Source organism: Phyllobates terribilis, unplaced genomic scaffold, assembly GCF_046119375.1.
Source record: "Phyllobates terribilis strain yellow unplaced genomic scaffold, ASM4611937v1 Scaffold_7__3_contigs__length_470593459, whole genome shotgun sequence".
In the NCBI taxonomy this organism is placed as follows: domain Eukaryota; kingdom Metazoa; phylum Chordata; class Amphibia; order Anura; family Dendrobatidae; genus Phyllobates; species Phyllobates terribilis.
In genome coordinates this window covers 148091584-148114681 of record NW_027362767.1, presented here as the reverse complement: position 1 = coordinate 148114681, position 23098 = coordinate 148091584, and the positions used below count along the sequence as shown (strand labels likewise).

The following is a 23098-nucleotide window of genomic DNA, read 5'->3' as shown; positions in this document are numbered from 1 at the left end:
CCAGCTTCTGTGCGTTCTTCCAGCCACTAAAGAGCTGGACGATGATCCATGACCGGCCCGCCATCACATGACCTGCCACCATGGATCTCGTCCTGTCAGACTTTGTGCGCTCCACTGGGGCGGAGCCGGGGCTAGCGAGGGATCTGCTCGAAGGTAAGATCTGATTGGACAGTGTAAGGAAATGCCATTTTAACATGCAGTTATCAGTTTCATTTCCAGGAGGAATAACAGAGGGACTGCAGAAAGGAAAATGCTCCACAATGATTTCATGGCAAATACAAGTGTTTAGCCAAATATGTCAGGGGAGGCGAGCACAGAGGAGGTCTCTGCTGCGTACACTGACAGACGGGGCAGGATGCTAATAAAGCTGGGGCACGGCCAGCATCACGTCTCAAGTATCCCACATGCCAGTCCTCCCCAGGACATAACCATTCCGCAGCAAGTTCTATCATGTGTTGCACTGTTTCTCTGTTGTTCTTCCTGGAAATTTGTAAATAAATTGAAAATTTGGGGGGGTGGGGAGGATTTGCTTGTTTAGGATTCTTAAAGAGTTGGGTGGGGCCCCCTTGTGAAAGACCCTGTGTAGGAGGATGCACTCAGACCATAAGAACATTCACCAGGCCAAAAACATTGCCCTTTACACTGGCAGCCTGTCCTAAACCAGACACATCAGCCTGTTACTTTCCCTTATAAGAAACACAAGCAGAATAGTGAGTGCAGCTCTGGAGTATAATACAGGATGTAACTCCGGATCAGTAATGTAATGTATGTACACAGTGACTGCACCAGCAGAATAGTGAGTGCAGCTCTGGAGTATAATACAGGATGCAACTCAGGATCAGTACAGGATCAGTAATGTAATGTATGTACATAGTGACTGCACCAGCAGAATAGTGAGTGCAGCTCTGGAGTATAATACAGGATGTAACTCAGGATAAGTACAGGATCAGTAATGTAATGTATGTACACAGTGACTGCACCAGCAGAATAGTGAGTGCAGCTCTGGAGTATAATACAGGATGTAACCTGGGATCAGTACAGGATCAGTAATGTAATGTAATGTATGTACATAGTGACTACACCAGCAGAATAGTGAGTGCAGCTCTGGAGTATAATACAGGATGTAACTCAGGATTAGTACAGGATCAGTAATGTAATGTATGTACACAGTGACTGCCCCAGCAGAATAGTGAGTGCAGATCTGGGGTATAATACAGGATGTAACTCAGGATCAGTACAGGATCAGTAATGTAATGTGTGTACACAGTGACTGCACCAGCAGAATAGTGAGTGCAGCTCTGGAGTATAATACAGGATGTAACTCAGGATCAGTGCAGGATCAGTAATGTAATGTATGTACACAGTGACTGCACCAGCAGAATAGTGAGTGCAGCTCTGGAGTATATAATAAAGGAGAAGTAATGTAGCATGCTGTCTTGTTTCTTTGATCTTTGTCACTTTTCCCTTTTTCCCTGTGCTGTAGACACTATAGTAATCAGTTTTCTGGCTGCTGCTGACTTTCACCTTTGTGTATTTGCTCCTTGGACCAGTGTGATAAGCGTCCTGCACTTTGGCACTGGGAGCTGCAGGAATCCTGGGCATGTGCCGCTCTGTCACTTTTCAGTTTTTGTTTTCCGGCCTTCATACTGCTGCCAATTTTGAGTGATTGCTGCGATGACCATTAGATACTTGGATTTATCAGGGCCGTGGTCCGCAGTGGATTGTCGGGATCCACCAATGATCACCAAATGAAAGATCAGGTTTTATGAATTGCAGCAGGCTTTTCATGTTCTTTGACTTTGCGTTACAAAACTCGATTGTGATACCTTGACATCTCAATGAGCAAGAATGTATCGCCTAAAGATGAATCTGCAGCCCCCAGATGTGTCAGCCGAGAGTTATTCTTCATAGATAGTATCATACGCAACTTCTATATTTTTGGGAAGTTAGATCACCAATGATCAGCTGGTGGAAGTTCCCAAGTGATCCAATAGTTACAGTGCCATATGTTGTGCTGAGGCTGTAAATGGGGCTCCTAAGTCTACTGTACCATAGAGGAGATGGGAGGGGCTGTGCACAGTCTGTATACTTTATATGGATAGAGGGATGATGGGGGAGGGGCTGCACACATTCTGTATGCCTTATATGGATAGAGGGATGATGGGGGAGGGGCTGTGCACATTCTGTATGCCTTATATGGATAGAGGGATGATGGGGGAGGGGCTGTGCACAGGCTGTATACTTTATATGGATAGAGGGATGATGGGGGAGGGGCTGCACACATTCTGTATGCCTTATATGGATAGAGGGATGATGGGGGAGGGGCTGTGCACATTCTGTATGCCTTATATGGATAGAGGGATGATGGGGGAGGGGCTGCACACATTCTGTATGCCTTATATGGCTAGAGGGATGATGGGGGAGGGGCTGCTCACATTCTGTATGCCTTATATGGCTAGAGGGATGATGGGGGAGGGGCTGCGCACATTCTGTATGCCTTATATGGCTAGAGGGATGATGGGGGAGGGGCTGCGCACATTCTGTATGCCTTATATGGCTAGAGGGATGATGGGGGAGGGGCTGCGCACATTCTGTATGCCTTATATGGATAGAGGGATGATGGGGGAGGGGCTGCGCACATTCTGTATGCCTTATATGGATAGAGGGATGATGGGGGAGGGGCTGCGCACATTCTGTATGCCTTATATGGATAGAGGGATGATGGGGGAGGGGCTGCGCACATTCTGTATGCCTTATATGGATAGAGGGATGATGGGGGAGGGGCTGCGCACATTCTGTATGCCTTATATGGATAGAGGGATGATGGGGGAGGGGCTGCGCACATTCTGTATGCCTTATATGGATAGAGGGATGATGGGGGAGGGGCTGCGCACATTCTGTATGCCTTATATGGATAGAGGGATGATGGGGGAGGGGCTGCGCACATTCTGTATGCCTTATATGGATAGAGGGATGATGGGGGAGGGGCTGCGCACATTCTGTATGCCTTATATGGATAGAGGGATGATGGGGGAGGGGCTGCGCACATTCTGTATGCCTTATATGGATAGAGGGATGATGGGGGAGGGGCTGCGCACATTCTGTATGCCTTATATGGCTAGAGGGATGATGGGGGAGGGGCTGCGCACATTCTGTATGCCTTATATGGCTAGAGGGATGATGGGGGAGGGGCTGCGCACATTCTGTATGCCTTATATGGCTAGAGGGATGATGGGGGAGGGGCTGCGCACATTCTGTATGCCTTATATGGCTAGAGGGATGATGGGGGAGGGGCTGCGCACATTCTGTATGCCTTATATGGCTAGAGGGATGATGGGGGAGGGGCTGCGCACATTCTGTATGCCTTATATGGCTAGAGGGATGATGGGGGAGGGGCTGCGCACATTCTGTATGCCTTATATGGCTAGAGGGATGATGGGGGAGGGGCTGCGCACATTCTGTATGCCTTATATGGCTAGAGGGATGATGGGGGAGGGGCTGCGCACATTCTGTATGCCTTATATGGCTAGAGGGATGATGGGGGAGGGGCTGCGCACATTCTGTATGCCTTATATGGCTAGAGGGATGATGGGGGAGGGGCTGCGCACATTCTGTATGCCTTATATGGCTAGAGGGATGATGGGGGAGGGGCTGCGCACATTCTGTGTGCCTTATATGGCTAGAGGGATGATGGGGGAGGGGCTGCGCACATTCTGTGTGCCTTATATGGCTAGAGGGATGATGGGGGAGGGGCTGCGCACATTCTGTGTGCCTTATATGGCTAGAGGGATGATGGGGGAGGGGCTGCGCACATTCTGTGTGCCTTATATGGCTAGAGGGATGATGGGGGAGGGGCTGCGCACATTCTGTGTGCCTTATATGGCTAGAGGGATGATGGGGGAGGGGCTGCGCACATTCTGTGTGCCTTATATGGCTAGAGGGATGATGGGGGAGGGGCTGCGCACATTCTGTGTGCCTTATATGGCTAGAGGGATGATGGGGGAGGGGCTGCGCACATTCTGTGTGCCTTATATGGCTAGAGGGATGATGGGGGAGGGGCTGCGCACATTCTGTGTGCCTTATATGGCTAGAGGGATGATGGGGGAGGGGCTGCGCACATTCTGTGTGCCTTATATGGCTAGAGGGATGATGGGGGAGGGGCTGCGCACATTCTGTGTGCCTTATATGGCTAGAGGGATGATGGGGGAGGGGCTGCGCACATTCTGTGTGCCTTATATGGCTAGAGGGATGATGGGGGAGGGGCTGCGCACATTCTGTGTGCCTTATATGGCTAGAGGGATGATGGGGGAGGGGCTGCGCACATTCTGTGTGCCTTATATGGCTAGAGGGATGATGGGGGAGGGGCTGCGCACATTCTGTGTGCCTTATATGGCTAGAGGGATGATGGGGGAGGGGCTGCGCACATTCTGTGTGCCTTATATGGCTAGAGGGATGATGGGGGAGGGGCTGCGCACATTCTGTGTGCCTTATATGGCTAGAGGGATGATGGGGGAGGGGCTGCGCACATTCTGTGTGCCTTATATGGCTAGAGGGATGATGGGGGAGGGGCTGCGCACATTCTGTGTGCCTTATATGGCTAGAGGGATGATGGGGGAGGGGCTGCGCACATTCTGTGTGCCTTATATGGCTAGAGGGATGATGGGGGAGGGGCTGCGCACATTCTGTGTGCCTTATATGGCTAGAGGGATGATGGGGGAGGGGCTGCGCACATTCTGTGTGCCTTATATGGCTAGAGGGATGATGGGGGAGGGGCTGCGCACATTCTGTGTGCCTTATATGGCTAGAGGGATGATGGGGGAGGGGCTGCGCACATTCTGTGTGCCTTATATGGCTAGAGGGATGATGGGGGAGGGGCTGCGCACATTCTGTGTGCCTTATATGGCTAGAGGGATGATGGGGGAGGGGCTGCGCACATTCTGTGTGCCTTATATGGCTAGAGGGATGATGGGGGAGGGGCTGCGCACATTCTGTGTGCCTTATATGGCTAGAGGGATGATGGGGGAGGGGCTGCGCACATTCTGTGTGCCTTATATGGCTAGAGGGATGATGGGGGAGGGGCTGCGCACATTCTGTGTGCCTTATATGGCTAGAGGGATGATGGGGGAGGGGCTGCGCACATTCTGTGTGCCTTATATGGCTAGAGGGATGATGGGGGAGGGGCTGCTCACATTCTGTGTGCCTTATATGGCTAGAGGGATGATGGGGGAGGGGCTGCTCACATTCTGTGTGCCTTATATGGCTAGAGGGATGATGGGGGAGGGGCTGCTCACATTCTGTGTGCCTTATATGGCTAGAGGGATGATGGGGGAGGGGCTGCGCACATTCTGTGTGCCTTATATGGCTAGAGGGATGATGGGGGAGGGGCTGCGCACATTCTGTATGCCTTATATGGCTAGAGGGATGATGGGGGAGGGGCTGCGCACATTCTGTATGCCTTATATGGCTAGAGGGATGATGGGGGAGGGGCTGCGCACATTCTGTATGCCTTATATGGATAGAGGGATGATGGGGGAGGGGCTGTGCACATTCTGTATGCCTTATATGGATAGAGGGATGATGGGGGAGGGGCTGTGCACATTCTGTATGCCTTATATGGATAGAGGGATGATGGGGGAGGGGCTGTGCACATTCTGTATGCCTTATATGGATAGAGGGATGATGGGGGAGGGGCTGTGCACATTCTGTATGCCTTATATGGATAGAGGGATAATAGGGCCGTGTGTGGACCCTGGGTGACTCTGTGACTATAGAAGATCGTTATAACTAATAAAAATGGCTGCTTTAATGTAGCTTCTTATCAGAAAACGAAATGAGACCTATTCCTGCTTTCTTCCCCCCCCCCCCCCTCCCTCTTTTTGGGTTTACTCACACATAATTTTTGCCTTCGTTTTTCAAAATTATACCAAAACTGTGGAAACTTTTGCAGATTTTGAGAAAATTTAATTTTAGAAAAATGTTTTCTTTAGAAAATAAGATTTTAAGAAATATTTTTTTCTAGCCTTTATAAAAAAAATTCTTTTACAAATTCCAGCAATTATTCTTTGCAGATTTCAGCTCATTTTTTTTTTTTTTGCAAATCATAGCAAAAACTGTGTTGTGTGACTAAACCCTTATCCCAGCGCACAACCACTTTCCTTTGCTGTCAAGTGTCCGTGTATTGTGCTACATCTCGGTGAATGGCTAACGGCCGCCCTCATTTCTGCTCCTTTTATTTGCCTTGTTGTGGTGACCTCATCTCTTGGCAGACACTGAAGGTGCGGGGACTTTCCAGCAAGTCCAGATGGGAGGTGAGACTAAATTCAGCTTTCTGGGGAATGAGCCAGACGTGGGAGCTCATGTGACCGCTCTGACACATGAAAACCTTTTGTGAAGTTTTAGAATTTGTGATGACTTCATGGTTACTACTGTGCAGGTGGTGGTACCTGTGAAATATGGGGTCCTGTGACCTGTGGTGGGTTACAAAACTTGAGTTTCCTGGTTCATAGAGAATACAAGTCTGTGGAAAGTTAGGTGACCACTTGTAGGCACCCTGGCGTGAAATCTTTCAGACTTTTTTTTTTTTTTTTTTTATTCCCTAGGGAATGGGGCAGTCCTCCTTTTTGGCTGTTACTTGCCTTGTTGTAGAGGTTGGGCAGACAGTGACAGGGGGCGGGCCAGACTACAGCTTACACTTCCTGTTGTCAGGTGCTTCATGGTGTAGAAGAAACTTTACAAGCCGGAAAGAGGAGGTGCAATTGCGAAAGCTTCAATAGAATTTGGTTGGACATTGGTGCAGAGCCATACGTCCCTAAACAAAAAATATATATAAATTAAAAGCCCCTCCATTCCCATGTGATTCAGAAGATGGATGTTCCCTTCCGCCCGGTTCGTCACTTGCTTTTACTATCCCTTTTGATCCACTTTGCATGTTTGGGACGGGGATGTTAAAAAGTTGGGATATGGCCCTTGTGTGTGGTTCTGAGGCGAGTACAGCCACCAGCTCCCGCTCTATGACGGGACGTATTTTCTTTCTTGCTGATGGGAGATGACAATATAAATCAGGCGGCGGACATCTCTGTGAGTAGAAGATTAAATCATCTACCGCCATCGTGTTATTCATCAGTGTCTGACGGCGGCTCTGCCGGCCGGTAACGAGGTGGAAACTCTGTGGCCAAAACACTTCACTCGCGGTGTGATAGAAACATAATGCATTTATGGGACGGAAATGTGGTTTTATGTGTGACTGATCAGTACAGGGACTGCACCAGCAGAACAGCGAGTGCAGCTCTGGAGTATAATACAGGCTAAGTATTGCACTTGTATATTGGCCAGAATTGTACTATCTGCAGTGCTCGTCCTGTGTTTCTCATCTGTTCTGTAGTTAATGGACTGATCTTAAATATCCCGGTAATCCAGAACACATTTTTATTTCTTAGGCAAACAATGGGACGTGAACGCGGCAGTCGGTGACTATGACCAGCTACGACAAGCTGCTGCAGGCGGGCTGACGCACAACTTAACCGATACCAGAAACTTCAAACCTCCAGAAGTGGCTCGCCCCATGAGGCCGGCGCTGCAGAGGCAGGATGACATGGTGCAAGGTGATCGCTGCTCTGTCACACGGCGCTCTCAGGACCTTCATTTACAGTAGGGGGGCGCTCTTGCCCTGATGTCTAAAGGATGTCCCTCTACATTACTGTGTAGACGCAAAAAGGACAGTTTAGTGGCCATTTAGAAATCCATGGAGAGCTGTGCTGTCACCGGTCACTGAAGCTCCATAATAACTGACATAAACACCTCCTTCTCCACGTTTCTGAATCTTGTGCCCGTCACCCCCTGTGCTTATTTGGGTTTGTGCTTTTCAAAGGACAATTATCTACTTAGCTAGGAATGTCCACATGTCAGCCCACGGGCCCTCTCTGAGCTTAGAAAAACTGCTGCGAAATGACGCAATTAACCCATTGATACTCGCCCATTGTTCCCTGTTGACCAGGATCATTTTTTCACATTCTTGGTATCTAGTGGTCAAACTGCTTTTACTTTTAATTGATTTTGCCCTAGAAAACCATGCCGGCAAATGACCTGCTGGGATACCCCGGGTCATGGCCATGTGGAAACTTACCATGCCGGCCTTCCTTGACCCCTTTCTCCAGGAACGTGCTTATAGAGGAGCATCCATCCAGTCAGATCCCATGTTCCCGGCACACTCCACGGCACAGTCGGGATCCACTCTTCACACTTGCGTTCCTCCACCATGACGGATTTGTGCAGCGCTGATTGTTTTGTAAAGCCTGAACAAACAAGGGCCCGTGCGCCCATCACCTTCCTATCTGACTGCCGACATGACAGGCCTAAGACAAGAGATCCCCGACAGGAATGTGTCAGGAACCCGTGCCACCGTGCCCGCCAGGGTCACTACCCTCCAGTTTCAGGCCAGAATGAAAAGGGTTCTTCCCTTTTTATACAAGAAAGTTTACTCATTTCTGCAACAAAATTTTGTAACTTTTCAAGATCTCTGTTTGCTTTTTGGGCTTTTATTTAGGAATTTTTGGCAGATTTGTCTGTTGTCCTCTGTTATCAGCCAGTTTGTTTGTCGTTATTGAATTTAACACTCTCTTCTTCTTTTCAGAGAAGCGCCTGTCCCGAGGCATCTCCCACGCCAGCTCCTCCATCGTGTCCTTGGCCCGCTCCCATGTGTCCAGTAACTGTAGCAGCGAGCACCCGCTGGAGCCCCCCGTCTGCACCTTCCAGCTCCCCGACCTGACCGTCTACAGCGATGATTTCCGCAGCTTCATCGAGCGGGACCTCATCGAGCAGTCCATGCTGGTGGCCCTGGAGCACGCCGGTGAGTCCCCGACCGCATGATCGCAGTGTGCAGAGACCCTTAAAGTGTAACTCCGCTCCCAGCCGGGTGATAAGTAAATATCACTGGTCATGAATCTGATAAGTATTCGGACCGTCACTCCCACCATGCCACTGGGCGAAGTCTCAACTGCAGGCTTTTCCCCAGGAGCGCTCTCTTGTGCTCACTGGCGCCATCTGCTGAGAAATGTAGTAACCCCCTGGTGTATCGCTTTGTAAGGGGGCAGTTGGTAAAGGACGCCCTGAGTGGCCTCCCCTCCTATATCGAAAGAATTCCCGAAGTGCCCCCTTATATTTTATATGTCTTTTTATAAAGTAATGCAATGGGTGCCCCCCTAATAATATATGGGTGCCCCTAAGGTAACAATTCTCCCATGTAGTATGAGTGCCCTATCCCCCCTGTATAAGGTGTGGGTGCCCCCAGTGCTCCCTCGTAAGGTGTGGGGGCTCGGATACACCCCAGGGGTGTGTGTGTGAGCCACACGTTGGAGACCCCGCTGTGCTCCGGTGTGATACTACAAGTCCCAGCATGGCATTTGACTCTTCCTCCTGGTAAATGTCAGTTGGATAAACAAAGCTTTATTGAGTGCTGTGGGAGCGACACGACCTGCGGATTCCTCGGGGCTGATGTCACTTGTGATGAATCCGCCCGGCCTTCATCGTTACAGTGGGGGGCACTGCTGACTACCAGGACGTATAATTACATGTGGCAATGCATTGTGGGAATTACACCCAGTGCTTATTACAGGGCTGCACCCTGCCTGGCCCCATTATAAGAGCTTATTACAGGGCGCTCTGCTTATACTGTGCCCTTGAAGATGCTGGAGGTGAGGGCAGCCCCCCATGAGCACAGTAAGGGGCTCTATGTAGAGACTGCATACAATTGTAGCAAACCCTCAGCTGTATTAGCCTGCACATTTTCAGCCTATGGAGGATGTTTCCATTCACTGACAACAAACAGAGCTGCAGACATGATAGCACTGAGCCCGGGCTCCTGTGTAGTAAAACCCTGAGATCTGTCACCACTAAACCAATAACAATAAAAGTAGCGGTCACCTCACCGCATTCCCAGAATGCCTGCGGTGGTCACGTGACCGTGAGGACGGGGCCTGTGAATACCCTTATACGTGCTGCTTCATGTCAAGTCTCCACCAGAGGCCGGGGCTCCCCAGGACATGTCCGGTTACATGAGCACACTGCACCGCGGTCTGACACACACTGACTGCAGAGGGCAGGAGAGGGACAGCAAGAAACTGCCGCCCCCGGGCCCAGCCCCCCACCTCCAGACCTAAACATGTACTGCACATGGGGAGGCAGTGGGGAGGCAGGCTGCTATTGTCCACAGTCCTGACAGATGCTTCCAACCAGGGCTGTGGAGTCAGTATAAAATGGACCGACTCTGACTCCTAAAATATATAATACATTGGGTTCAGTAGTTCAATGCAGTTTGTGGGGAATATTTTTTTCATAAGAATTTGGTAAAGTTATGAAATGTCCTATAAATGTCTGTCCTATTCCTGATCTAAGGGTCTGGACTTTTAGCTGAGATGAATCTGTGCTACAGTAAATTTATCACTTACACATGAGCCGGGTATGAGGGAGTCGGAGGTTTGGCTTACTGACTCCACAGCCTTGCTTCAACGAGCGTCCCCATATACTCCAGTGTATTCATAACGTGACGGGTCTGAGTACAGGATATGCGTATATATCTATATCTGCTCCTGCATTACATGCTGTATTATGCTCCAGAGCTGCACTCACTGTTCTGCTGGATCCACTTTGTCTATACATAATACAGATTTTATTTCTGTCTGTATTACACACTGGTCTTCAGAACGAATTCTATGTAGACACTGAAGAGGCAGGGAATTTGAGGAGATTTCAGCTCTGAAGCTAACAGATATTTATATTTTGAATATATACTTTTTAAAGTAGATTTCTACCCACATGGTAAACATTGTTTCTCCATAACTGTTCTTGGTCTACATGATATGCCAATGTGGGGGCTGCGCTCTGTGCCTTGGGGGCTGCGCTCTGTGCCTTGGGGGCTGCGCTCTGTGCCTTGGGGGCTGCGCTCTGTGCCTTGGGGGCTGCGCTCTGTGCCTTGGGGGCTGCGCTCTGTGCCTTGGGGGCTGCGCTGTCCTCTGTGACTAGGAACAGGAGACTGTAGTCCATATCTGACAGTCGCTCTGCACAGAATCTCCAGTGACTGGCCTGATCGTCGGTGCCCCTGCTATTAATATCTAAGTCTATATTGGTGTTTGGGGAAAGGGGCATTTGCTTTCTTTAAGTAGCCGAATGGGTTAATGTACGTGTCTGTGTGCATGCACTTCTTGTCTTCCTCTGAGCCTGGATCCCGTCCATTTGGCTGCAGTTGTATCGGCTGTGTGGCTCTATTGTCCTCTTCCTCCCAGCGTCTCTGCCGGCTCCTGCACTGGAGGCTTCTGCTGAGCGCAGTACACATTATATTGGAGGATCGCCTACACCTCTCAGGCGGAGCCGCTGCTGACTGCGTCAGTGTCCTGTGTAACCAGAAATAAAAAGTGAAAAACATCTGCATAACTAGGGACCTATTCTATATGTGACACCTGGGAGATGGCTATCCAACATAAATGGTCCCCTTAGAGGGGAGCAGTCACTCGTCATAAGTACATTTTTTTTTTTTACCTGGTGTAAATGCCGCTGTTCTCCTGAATCCGATTCTGTTTTTCTTGTGTTCCTGCGCCTCTCCATTCCTGAGATATGACTTCTTCCCTATACATAATCTAGTCTTTTTATCCAAATGGGCAGGGTCATCAGCTCCTCTGTGTAGGAGTGTTCAAGTGTACCACACCCACTTGTCTAACAATACTAGATTTATGCACAGGGAATAGTTGGCTGTATCTCAGGAATGGAGCAGCGCAGGAAGAGGAGGAAAACATTGTGGATTCAGAAGAAAAGCAGCTTTTACACCAGGTAAACAATTCTATATTTATGGCAAGTAACCGGTCCTCTCTAAGGATATTTGTGTTGTTTTTTTTTTTGGGGGGGGGGGGGGGTTGATCATACATTTTGCACCATTTTCTTTTGATAGTGTATTTAATACACTGCCAATTTTGCACCTACAAGGAATGAAGAGGTCTGTAATTTTTATAGTAGCCACTGTGTACCTGGATGTAGAATGAGGTAACTGAGAATTGGTCAGTGAGCTCTTTTCTTCTGAGCTGGTATCTGATGATTTGACCACAAAGTTCAGCTCTACTTTCATGTAGTAGTGAAGCAGTTGAGAAGAGCTCGGATAAAGGAAGAACAGCACTTCACCCATTAATGACCTGATGGTGGCCACCTGGCACGCTTGTCTTTATGCTACCAGTCACCTGGGTACAGGTGTATAAATCTATATTTCCCTGTGTTTTCGTAGGTCGTCTCAACTGGTGGACACAACTTGACCCGTCCTACCAGCGGCTTCTCCCGTTGGCGACGACTGGTGACGGAAACTGCTTGCTGCATGCGGCCTCTCTGGGTAAGGTGTAGAGAAATAGCAATGGGTACATGAGGGGGTCTATTACCCTGCGGAAAGGTCTAACAGACCTTGTGCTTTCAGGGATGTGGGGCTTCCACGACCGGGACCTGATGCTCCGCAAGTCTCTGTACACACTGATGGAGAAGGGCTCTGAGAAGGAAGCGCTGAGGAGGCGGTGGCGATTCCATCAGACTATGCAGAATAAAGAGGTACGAGGTGGCACCGTGCGGCTGACACGGCTCACAGCACTTGGGTGAAGCCCTCCATACAGTGGGGACTTCTGCAGCGGCTGTAGTATTAGTTGACTTGGCTGCTGCAGAACCTCAAAGCACAGAGGGAAGCACACTGGAGAAAGTTGAGGGAAGGGTTCTCCTTTAATAATTCTATATCTTTTTTTTGCAGTCCGGGTTGGTGTACACAGAAGAGGAATGGCAGAGGGAGTGGAATGAGTTAATAAAACTTGCGTCCAGCGAGCCTCGGATGCACTACGGGACCAATGGGTCCAACTGCGCAGGGTAGGTAATAATGACCATATGGAAAGGAGAGGGTTAAACAGTAGCACACTGCTGAGGGATCCCTGTAGGATGGGGCATTCCCTATCTTTTTTTTTTTTTTTTTTTGTAAAGCTGTCACTCCCGACCTTCTCAGATGATCCTGTGGTCAGGAGGGGCGCTGTTTGCAATAATCAGTATGGCATCCCTTCTCAGGGCTGGGAATCGCAGCGCACAGTTGTGTCCACAGCCTCTCTAGAATAGGGGATGATGGGGCTTATTGTCACCCCACTAGTTCCCTAGAATCGTCCGCTTTTTTCAGGCTCTGGAGAAGAACGGGTTAATCGGCTTCCTCTTTCTGGAGTCACAGTCCAGGCACGGATAATCCGGAGCGAGGAGCTGCAGTGACCGCGAGTGTTTACTCTGCGGCTGGGAGCGACTTCCTTCCTCCCGGCGGCGGCGACACGGGTCATTCCCAGAGCTTTCACCCGACACCTCCACAGCCGCCTCACTACAGAAACTGTCCCTCGTGGTCTCCGCCAGGCGCAGCGATTCACTGCCCCCGTATTCTCAGGACCCCTGTGTTATTTGGTTTTAGAAATCCTCTCCCTAACTGGTGATTTACAGAAATTACTAAAATGCATCTGCTTTTCTCACTTCACTAAAAACAGCGCCACTTTTTTTTCCAGTGGCTGTTTTTGGTATTGCAGGTCACCCTCGGACTAGAGCCGATCCTTCTTTCTAATCTGACTATCCCGTTATGTCTTTAATGCTTGGTGGTCGCTGGCGCTGATTGGTTGTGCTTGTCCGGCAGGGTGGAGAGCTCTGAGGAGCCGGTGTACGAGAGCCTGGAGGAGTTTCACGTCTTTGTACTCGCTCACGTGCTGAAGAGGCCGATCGTGGTGGTGGCAGATACAATGCTCCGAGACTCGGGAGGAGAAGGTGAGCCCCACCTGCCAATGTTTAGGACTTTCTCCAGATTTCTGGCTTTTCTATCCCATTCTGAGTGGTGTCCTGCATGAAAATAATGGGATTTGATATTGTCAAGGTCGGTGTTAGGGAGAAGAAAACCATGGTAACAGACTACAAATGTTGTGTAGTCATCATCAATGTTAAGGCTGATCCAGCACATGATGGACCTCTTCTAGCAGCAGAAGACACCAGCCTGGCCCTGGGTCTCCTGACTGGACTGACTGCCTTATAGGCCTACATGAAGCAGGCAGCTCAGGTCAGGACCCCCTGCGGTGGTGCTGGGGTCTTCTGACGCTGGTCTGTGCTGTGGACATGTGGGAGCGTGAGCTGCTGGGTGACACTGTGCCTTTTCTTCTTTCCTTCTAGCATTTGCCCCAATTCCATTTGGAGGAATCTACCTCCCCCTAGAGGTTCCACCTAACAAGTGCCACAGCTCTCCACTGGTGCTGGCGTACGACCAAGCCCACTTCTCTGCCCTGGTGTCCATGGAGCAGGGTGACCAGAGCAAGGAACAAGGTACAGGCCTCCTATGCCGCGTCTTGTGTTCTCACCTTGGACATCTCTGTAGATCTCTGCCCCTAGATATTGTTTGGTCTGTACCACAACACTACACCTGGCAGTGTGTTTCTCAGTAGTGCAGCCTCAAGTGTTGGGGCCTGTAACTTCACATGGTGATAGAAAACTGCCTTGGAGTCCACTCTTTCCTGCCGCTCACATTACGGTCTACTTGCAGCTCTTGTGCTGTGGGATTTATAATCGTTCCTTTATGAACAGATTTTCCTTTTTGCTGCTGTGACTTTGCGTCTGACTTTCCCCCTCCGTTCCTTGTGCACAGCGCCTTTCATCCCCCTGACGGACTCCCAGCACAAGTTACTACCCGTGCACTTTGCAGTGGACCCTGGGAAAGACTGGGAGTGGGGCAAGAACGACTCTGACAATGTCCGCCTGGCGGGGTAAGTGACACCGCTCATTGGCTGTACGGTATTATGCTGCCGAATGCGGTATGTATGGGGGAATTCTCTGTACGTCCAGTCTCTGATGGTGCGGTAAGTCCTGTATGTGTGCCACCCAGTACAGCCAGTCCAAAATGTTCCCCACACCAAGTGTTCATCTGACAATCTATTCCAATGTCTCCCGATATGCTTAAAGGGGTATTCCCATCACCAAGATCCTATTCCAATATGTAGTAGGTGTAATAATTGCAAATGCATCCAATTACAAATGTAGTATAGTTTTTCTGATTGTGTTTGTCTCCTCCTCATTTGAAGTTATTGTAGTAGACTCAGTATCCATGGTTACGACCACTAGCAACTAGCTAACTAATTATCACTATAGCAGTGGTCGTAACTATGGATACCTAAGGTCCTGCAATGGCCTGCAAATGAGGAAGAGACATAGCAAATCAGAAGAACTATACTACACTTCTAGGAGGTATTTGCTAATATTATTACACCTACTACGTATTGGGATACGATCTTGGACATGGGAATACCCCTTTAACTCCCTTTTTCATACATTGGCCCAAAAAATAAAAATATATACTTGACTTCCAATTTGCAGTACTGTCTGGATCTCCTTGCTTCTTTTTCCAGCAGGTGTGGACATGTGATCGCTGCAGCAGTGACGCATTGATCACTGCTGCAGCCACTGATAAGTCCCATATCCGTAGGATCAGAACAGGATGTCCAAAGGCTGGCACTGTACATCGTATGCTGGTCGTGCTGATGTGACCGCTGCTGACTGTCCCGAAAGGGAAGTCTGAGGACCCGGGTAGTGTTACCAAGGAGAGGCAGGGGACCACTAGGCGAGTATCCTCCAGCTACTACTGGGGTCTCTTGTACTTTCATCCATGCACTGTACTGTTTGTTTTGGAGGCAGACATAGAGCCCCTGGCCATGATGCCGCATACATGCCCTGTACTGTGTATTTTGGAGGCAGACATGGAGCCCCTGGCCATGATGCCGCATACATGCACTGTACTGTGTATTTTGGAGGCAGACATAGAGCCCCTGGCCATGATGCTGCATACATGCACTGTACTGTGTATTTTGGAGGCAGACATGGAGCCCCTGGCCATGATGCTGCATACATGCACTGTACTGTGTATTTTGGAGGCAGACATGGAGCCCCTGGCCATGATGCTGCATACATGCCCTGTACTGTGTATTTTGGAGGCAGACATGGAGCCCCTGGCCATGATGCCGCATACATGCCCTGTACTGTGTATTTTGGAGGCACATAGAGCCCCTGGCCATGATGCTGCATACATGCACTGTACTGTGTATTTTGGAGGCACATAGAGCCCCTGGCCATGATGCTGCATACATGCACTGTACTGTGTATTTTGGAGGCAGACATGGAGCCCCTGGCCATGATGCCGCATACATGCCCTGTACTGTGTATTTTGGAGGCAGACATAGAGCCCCTGGCCATGATGCTGCATACATGCACTGTACTGTGTATTTTGGAGGCAGACATGGAGCCCCTGGCCATGATGCTGCATACATGCGCTGTACTGTGTATTTTGGAGGCAGACATGGAGCCCCTGGCCATGATGCTGCATACATGCACTGTACTGTGTATTTTGGAGGCAGACATAGAGCCCCTGGCCATGATGCTGCATACATGCACTGTACTGTGTATTTTGGAGGCAGACATGGAGCCCCTGGCCATGATGCTGCATACATGCGCTGTACTGTGTATTTTGGAGGCAGACATGGAGCCCCTGGCCATGATGCTGCATACATGCACTGTACTGTGTATTTTGGAGGCAGACATAGAGCCCCTGGCCATGATGCTGCATACATGCACTGTACTGTGTATTTTGGAGGCAGACATGGAGCCCCTGGCCATGATGCCGCATACATGCACTGTACTGTGTATTTTGGAGGCAGACATAGAGCCCCTGGCCATGATGCTGCATACATGCACTGTACTGTGTATTTTGGAGGCAGACATGGAGCCCCTGGCCATGATGCTGCATACATGCACTGTACTGTGTATTTTGGAGGCAGACATGGAGCCCCTGGCCATGATGCCGCATACATGCACTGTACTGTGTATTTTGGAGGCAGACATGGAGCCCCTGGCCATGATGCTGCATACATGCACTGTACTGTGTATTTTGGAGGCAGACATGGAGCCCCTGGCCATGATGCTGCATACATGCACTGTACTGTGTATTTTGGAGGCAGACATGGAGCCCCTGGCCATGATGCCGCATACATGCACTGTACTGTGTATTTTGGAGGCAGACATGGAGCCCCTGGCCATGATGCTGCATACATGCGCTGTACTGTGTATTTTGGAGGCAGACATGGAGCCCCTGGCCATGATGCTGCATACATGCGCTGTACTGTGTATTTTGGAGGCAGACATAGAGCCCCTGGCCATGATGCTGCATACATGCCCTGTACTGTGTATTTTGGAGGCAGACATGGAGCCCCTGGCCATGATGCCGCATACATGCACTGTACTGTGTATTTTGGAGGCAGACATAGAGCCCCTGGCCATGATGCTGCATACATGCCCTGTACTGTGTATTTTGGAGGCAGACATGGAGCCCCTGGCCATGATGCCGCATACATGCACTGTACTGTGTATTTTGGAGGCAGACATGGAGCCCCTGGCCATGATGCCGCATACATGCCCTGTACTGTGTATTTTGGAGGCAGACATAGAGCCCCTGGCCATGATGCTGCATACATGCCCTGTACTGTGTATTTTGGAGGCAGACATGGAGCCCCTGGCCATGATGCCGCATACATGCACTGTACTGTGTATTTTGGAGGCAGACATGGAGCCCCTGGCCATGATGCTGCATACATGCACTGTACTGTGTATTTTGGAGGCAGACATGGAGCCCCTGGCCATGATGCTGCATACATGCCCTGTACTGTGTATTTTGGAGGCAGACATGGAGCCCCTGGCCATGATGCTGCATACATGCCCTGTACTGTGTATTTTGGAGGCAGACATGGAGCCCCTGGCCATGATGCTGCATACATGCCCTGTACTGTGTATTTTGGAGGCAGACATGGAGCCCCTGGCCATGATGCCGCATACATGCCCTGTACTGTGTATTTTGGAGGCAGACATAGAGCCCCTGGCCATGATGCTGCATACATGCATTGTACTGTGTATTTTGGAGGCAGACATGGAGCCCCTGGCCATGATGCCGCATACATGCCCTGTACTGTGTATTTTGGAGGCAGACATAGAGCCCCTGGCCATGATGCCGCATACATGCACTGTACTGTGTATTTTGGAGGCAGACATGGAGCCCCTGGCCATGATGCTGCATACATGCCCTGTACTGTGTATTTTGGAGGCAGACATAGAGCCCCTGGCCATGATGCCGCATACATGCCCTGTACTGTGTATTTTGGAGGCAGACATAGAGCCCCTGGCCATGATGCTGCATACATGCACTGTACTGTGTATTTTGGAGGCAGACATGGAGCCCCTGGCCATGATGCTGCATACATGCATTGTACTGTGTATTTTGGAGGCAGACATGGAGCCCCTGGCCATGATGCCGCATACATGCCCTGTACTGTGTATTTTGGAGGCAGACATAGAGCCCCTGGCCATGATGCCGCATACATGCACTGTACTGTGTATTTTGGAGGCAGACATGGAGCCCCTGGCCATGATGCTGCATACATGCACTGTACTGTGTATTTTGGAGGCACATAGAGCCCCTGGCCATGATGTCGCATCGTCCCCTTATGCGTTATGTCATCCTATCACATGTGCCTATAAATATTTTATCAGCTCCTGTGCGGAGGCTGTAATATAATCTGCGGCACACGCTGGCAGTAAGGATGGCGCCCAGACCGGGCACCTATCAGACTTTCCACGGATGGACGCTCAGTGTCTGTGAAGACCTCCAGATGAAGCCAGTGCTGGGATACAGATTGGTTACTGCTGCCCTCTGCTGGCGACTTTCATCCTGGAATTTTAGGATTCATGTAAAAGCAATTTTGTATTAACCCATTAAAGACTGACTTGTATTTCTCAGCCATCACTTTAGAAATTTTGAGTCTGCCAGGTCTTGTTTGATGCAGGATGAAAAAAAAAACACATTTTTTCACTGGGTTTTCTGCAGTTCTTATAAGTTGCTGTCATTTCTAGATATTTTTTTTTTGTTTTCTCAACGAGATTATTGAATTTAAATTAATATTTGGGGGGATGGGAGCATTTTTCTCATATATATCTATATCTTTGTTTCTCAAAAATGTCACAGAACATTACATTATGATTTGTGCCATTCATAAAAAGCTCAATTTTAAGGAAATCTGCCCCTAGACTGATGGACGTCACTGTACCGTCCCATAAATCCCCTAATAGGAGCAGTGACGAGGACCTCTGGGACCTTCGTTAGGCTCCAGCTGACAGGACGACCTTCTGCCCTGAAACTGTGTTGCGGAGATCCGGTGATGGAGGCAGCCCCCATCCCTCTATCTAACCGCCTAGATGCCTGTCAGTGGTGACCGCAGCGTCTAAGAGGTTAAAAGCTGGGACGAGTCCTCTCCAATCCTGGCCGTGTATGTTTCCGTGCCACCATGTGATATGTGATCAGAAAGAGTTGGATCGCTGGCAATTACCGTCCTCCCCACGGAGGAGCTGCCCATAGACTTAGCAGTCTGTCCTGGAGCTGCGGCTGCTGTATACCTTCTATGTAACGTGATGTTTTGTTTCCAGGGTCACGTTATCTTTGGAAGCAAAGCTAAACCTGCTGCACAGTTACATGACGGTGACGTGGCTGTCGCTACCGTGCGAGATGCAGGTGAGTGTCGCCCCCTGATGACCACTTATGAGCCATTTTTACACATTTTTATAGTCTACTGAATTCGGTCCGCTGACCGTAGATTTGTCTGTCTGATTGAGGCCTTACATTTACTGGAGAGGTGGGGTCATTACGACCAATGTCTGATATTCTTTTATGTGTCCGCAGGCCCCCCTCGCCCAGCCGGAGTCCCCCACCGCATCAGCCGGAGACGACGCGAGGTCCGCTGCAGAATCCGGAGAGTCCGATAAAGAATCCGTGTGCAGCAGCTCAGCGAGCAACGGAGGCAGCAAAACCGGGAAGGAGAAAGAGAAGTCAAAGAAGGAGAAGGACAAGGAGAAAGATAAAAAGCGGACGGACACTGTGGCCAACAAGCTGGGCAGCTTCGGGAAGAGCCTGGGCAGTAAGCTGAAGAAGAACATGGGCGGCCTAATGCACAGCAAGAGCGGGAAGTCCGGCATGAGCAACGGACAAGGGGACACGCTGGAGAAGAAGAAGAAAGGTTCTTTAAAGGGCCGAAAGGGCAGCAAAGAGGACTCCTCACAAGGCGACATCTCCACGTCCTCAGACAAGTCCTCCAGCAAGTCCGCCACGGACAAGGCCCAGGGCGATCCCTACAAATACAGTCACGACGTCAAGCTGAGTCTGAGCATCCTGCGAGCAGCCATGCAAGGGGAACGTAAGTTTATCTTCGCCTGCCTGCTAAAGACCAGCGACCGCCATCCTTACCAAAAGCAGATGATCCAGCGGTACCTGGCCGATGCCCACGACAGGTTCATAGTGGAGCAGAAGCAGAGGGAGGCCGAGAAGAAGGCCCTGATGAACTGCGGCGCGGCCAAGAGACTAGAGCAAGACATGCTGCCGCCTAAGGCCGACGAGCTCCTGCCGCTACCGTCGTACTCCCAAGTGACTACTAATTATGGGATGGAATACGGTGTGAAAGGAGCGCTGCCCTCCAGTTACTCTGGGGGCTTCACCATACCGAGACCTTCCATCGTCAACACGTCAGACTGCTCCCACCCACACAGCTACCAGGACAGCAGGCGGCAGGTAGCCGGCGGCTCCTGCAATAATCTGCCCTCCTATGCCACCCTTCCCCGGCACTGCATGCAGACTCGGCCTCATCCGTACCAGTCCAGCCCTCCGCACATGGGTAGGCTTTCTCCTTCCGAGTCTGAGCTTCCCCCGGTCTATCCCGAGGGTGAGCAGACTGTTTGCATTATGCACAGCAATGGCTACCAGGAATACACAGACCCCAGCACCATGTCTAGAGCAGCGGACGGCAACAAGGTGCGGACGCACTATAACGTCCAGCAGACCAAGTGTAAGCAGACGCACTGCAATTTTTATGGACACCCCGAAACGGGCAACTACTGTTCGTGCTGTTACAAGGAGGAACTGAGGCGGAAAGAGCGTGAAAAACAGGCTTTAATCCACAGGTTCTGAGGGACTCCAGTAGGGGGCAGCATTGGGGAGGATGCAATATGTTTCTACAGACTTTTCCTTTAAGTGTTTTATGGTTGTTTTCGGGGCGGAGCGACTGTACAAATTCTAGAGAATGAGGAACTAGTCATTAGAAATCACTATTTTTTATTTTATTTTTTTTTTAGGAGCAAACAAAAAGATTAATGCAAATTTGGTAATTTTGTACGTGATGACGCCCTCTGTAGCACTTTAGGTGATTTTTTTCCCGTTATTTAAAGTCACAAATCTTTTATTTTCTTTTTTTTTTTTTTTTTTTTTTTTCTTTTTTTTTGATTGTGGAGGAAAGCAGACATTTTTTTTTTTCTAATCCTGGACAAACGGCGCCATCCGTATCTACAGGTTGTCCATGGTATTGCAGCTCTGCAAAATTCATTTCAGTGGTGCTGTAATACCATATAGAAACCTGTAGATATAGATGGCGCTATTTTGGGAGGACATCCCTCAGGGACGGTCACGCACATGTCAGGGAGAAAGCTCTTTCCTGCAGCGCATGCCCACTGTTTGCACTGCACATGCACTGTTGAAAACAAACAGTGGGCATGCGCTGCGCGAAGGAGCGCTTGTGGGTGCCCGTATAAGTGGCGTTAAATACATCGGGGGAATGTAAAGAAAAAAATCAAAATCCTATGTACATTTTTTCCACAAATTGTGAAATTCTTCATAATAAAAACTGAAATATATAAATTATTGTATAGTCTAAAAATTGACAATTTGTGGGAAAAAAAAGTGGATGACTTGATGTACACATGTGGTCAAAATTGTTGGTACTCCTTGTTTAATGAAAGAAAAACCCACAATGGTCACAGAAATAACTTGAATTAAAAGTAATCAAAAGTAATAATTTAAATTTCTATGAAAATGAACAAATGAAGGTCAGACATTGCTTTTCTGCTTCCACAGAATTTAAAAAAAAATTAAACTGATGAAATCGGCCTGGACAGAAATGATGGTACTATTAATATTTTCTTGAACAACCTTTTGAGGCAATCGCTGCAATCAAAAGATTCCTGTAACTGTCAATGAGACTTCTGCACCTCTCGACTGGTATTTTGTCCCACTCCTCATGAGCAAACTGCTCCAGCTGTCTCATGTGTGAAGGTTGCCTTTTCCAGACGGCAGGTTTCAGCTCTTTCCAAAGATGCTCAATAGGATTTAGGTCAGGGCTCATAGAAGGCCACTTCAGAATAGTCCAATGTTTTCCTCTTGGGTGTTTTTAGCTGTGTATTTTGGGTCATTATCCTGTTGCAAGACCCATGACCTGCGACTGAGACCAAGCTTTCTGACACTGGGCAGCACATTTCTCTCTAGAATCCCTTGATAGTCTTGAGATTTCATTGTACCCTGCACAGATTCAAGACACCCTGTGCCAGACGCAGCAAAGCAGCCCCAGAACATAACAGAGCTTCCTCCATGTTTCACAGTAGGGACAGTGTTCTTTTCTTGATATGCTTCATTTTTCTGTCTGTGTACATAGCGCTAATGTGCCTTGCCAAAAACTTCCATTTTTGTCTCATCTGTCCATAGTACATTCTCCCAGAAGCTTTGTGGCTTGTCAGCATGTAGTTTGGCAAATTCCAGTCTGGCTTTTTTATGATTTTTTTCAACAATGGTGTTCTCCTTGGTCGTCTCCCATGAAGTCCACTTTGGATCAAACGACGACAGATGGGGCGATCTGACACTGATGTTCCTTGAGCTTGAAGTTCACCTTTAATCTCTTTAGAAGTTTTCCTGGGCTCTTTTGTTACCGTTCATATTATCCGTCTTTCATTTGTCATCAATTTTCCTCCTGCGGCCACATCCAGGGAGGTTGGCTACAGTCCCATGGATCTTAAGTTTCTGAATAATATGTGCAACTGTAGTCACAGGAACATCGAGCTGCTTGGAGATGGTCTTATAACCTTTACCTTTAACATGCTTGTCTATAATTTTCTTTCTAATCTCCTGAGACTACTCTTTCCTTTGCTTCCTTTGGTCCATGTTGAGTGTGGTACACAC

At 49.2% G+C, this 23098-nt stretch overlaps 1 protein-coding gene across 1 annotated transcript in view; it reads left to right on the top strand.

The window, feature by feature from the left end:
• The window catches only part of OTUD7B (OTU deubiquitinase 7B), a 29019-nt gene extending 7124 nt beyond the window's left edge, over positions 1–21895 (top strand). Inside the window, exons 2-11 of the mRNA XM_073639421.1 lie at positions 7437–7601; positions 8630–8845; positions 12263–12364; positions 12446–12573; positions 12767–12879; positions 13670–13797; positions 14194–14343; positions 14663–14780; positions 19534–19618; positions 19787–21895. Of these exons, the coding sequence (XP_073495522.1) occupies positions 7437–7601; positions 8630–8845; positions 12263–12364; positions 12446–12573; positions 12767–12879; positions 13670–13797; positions 14194–14343; positions 14663–14780; positions 19534–19618; positions 19787–21064 (2483 nt within the window). The 3' untranslated portion in view covers positions 21065–21895. The remainder of the gene's footprint in view (positions 1–7436; positions 7602–8629; positions 8846–12262; positions 12365–12445; positions 12574–12766; positions 12880–13669; positions 13798–14193; positions 14344–14662; positions 14781–19533; positions 19619–19786) is intronic.
• The last annotated feature ends 1203 nt before the right edge of the window (positions 21896–23098 follow it).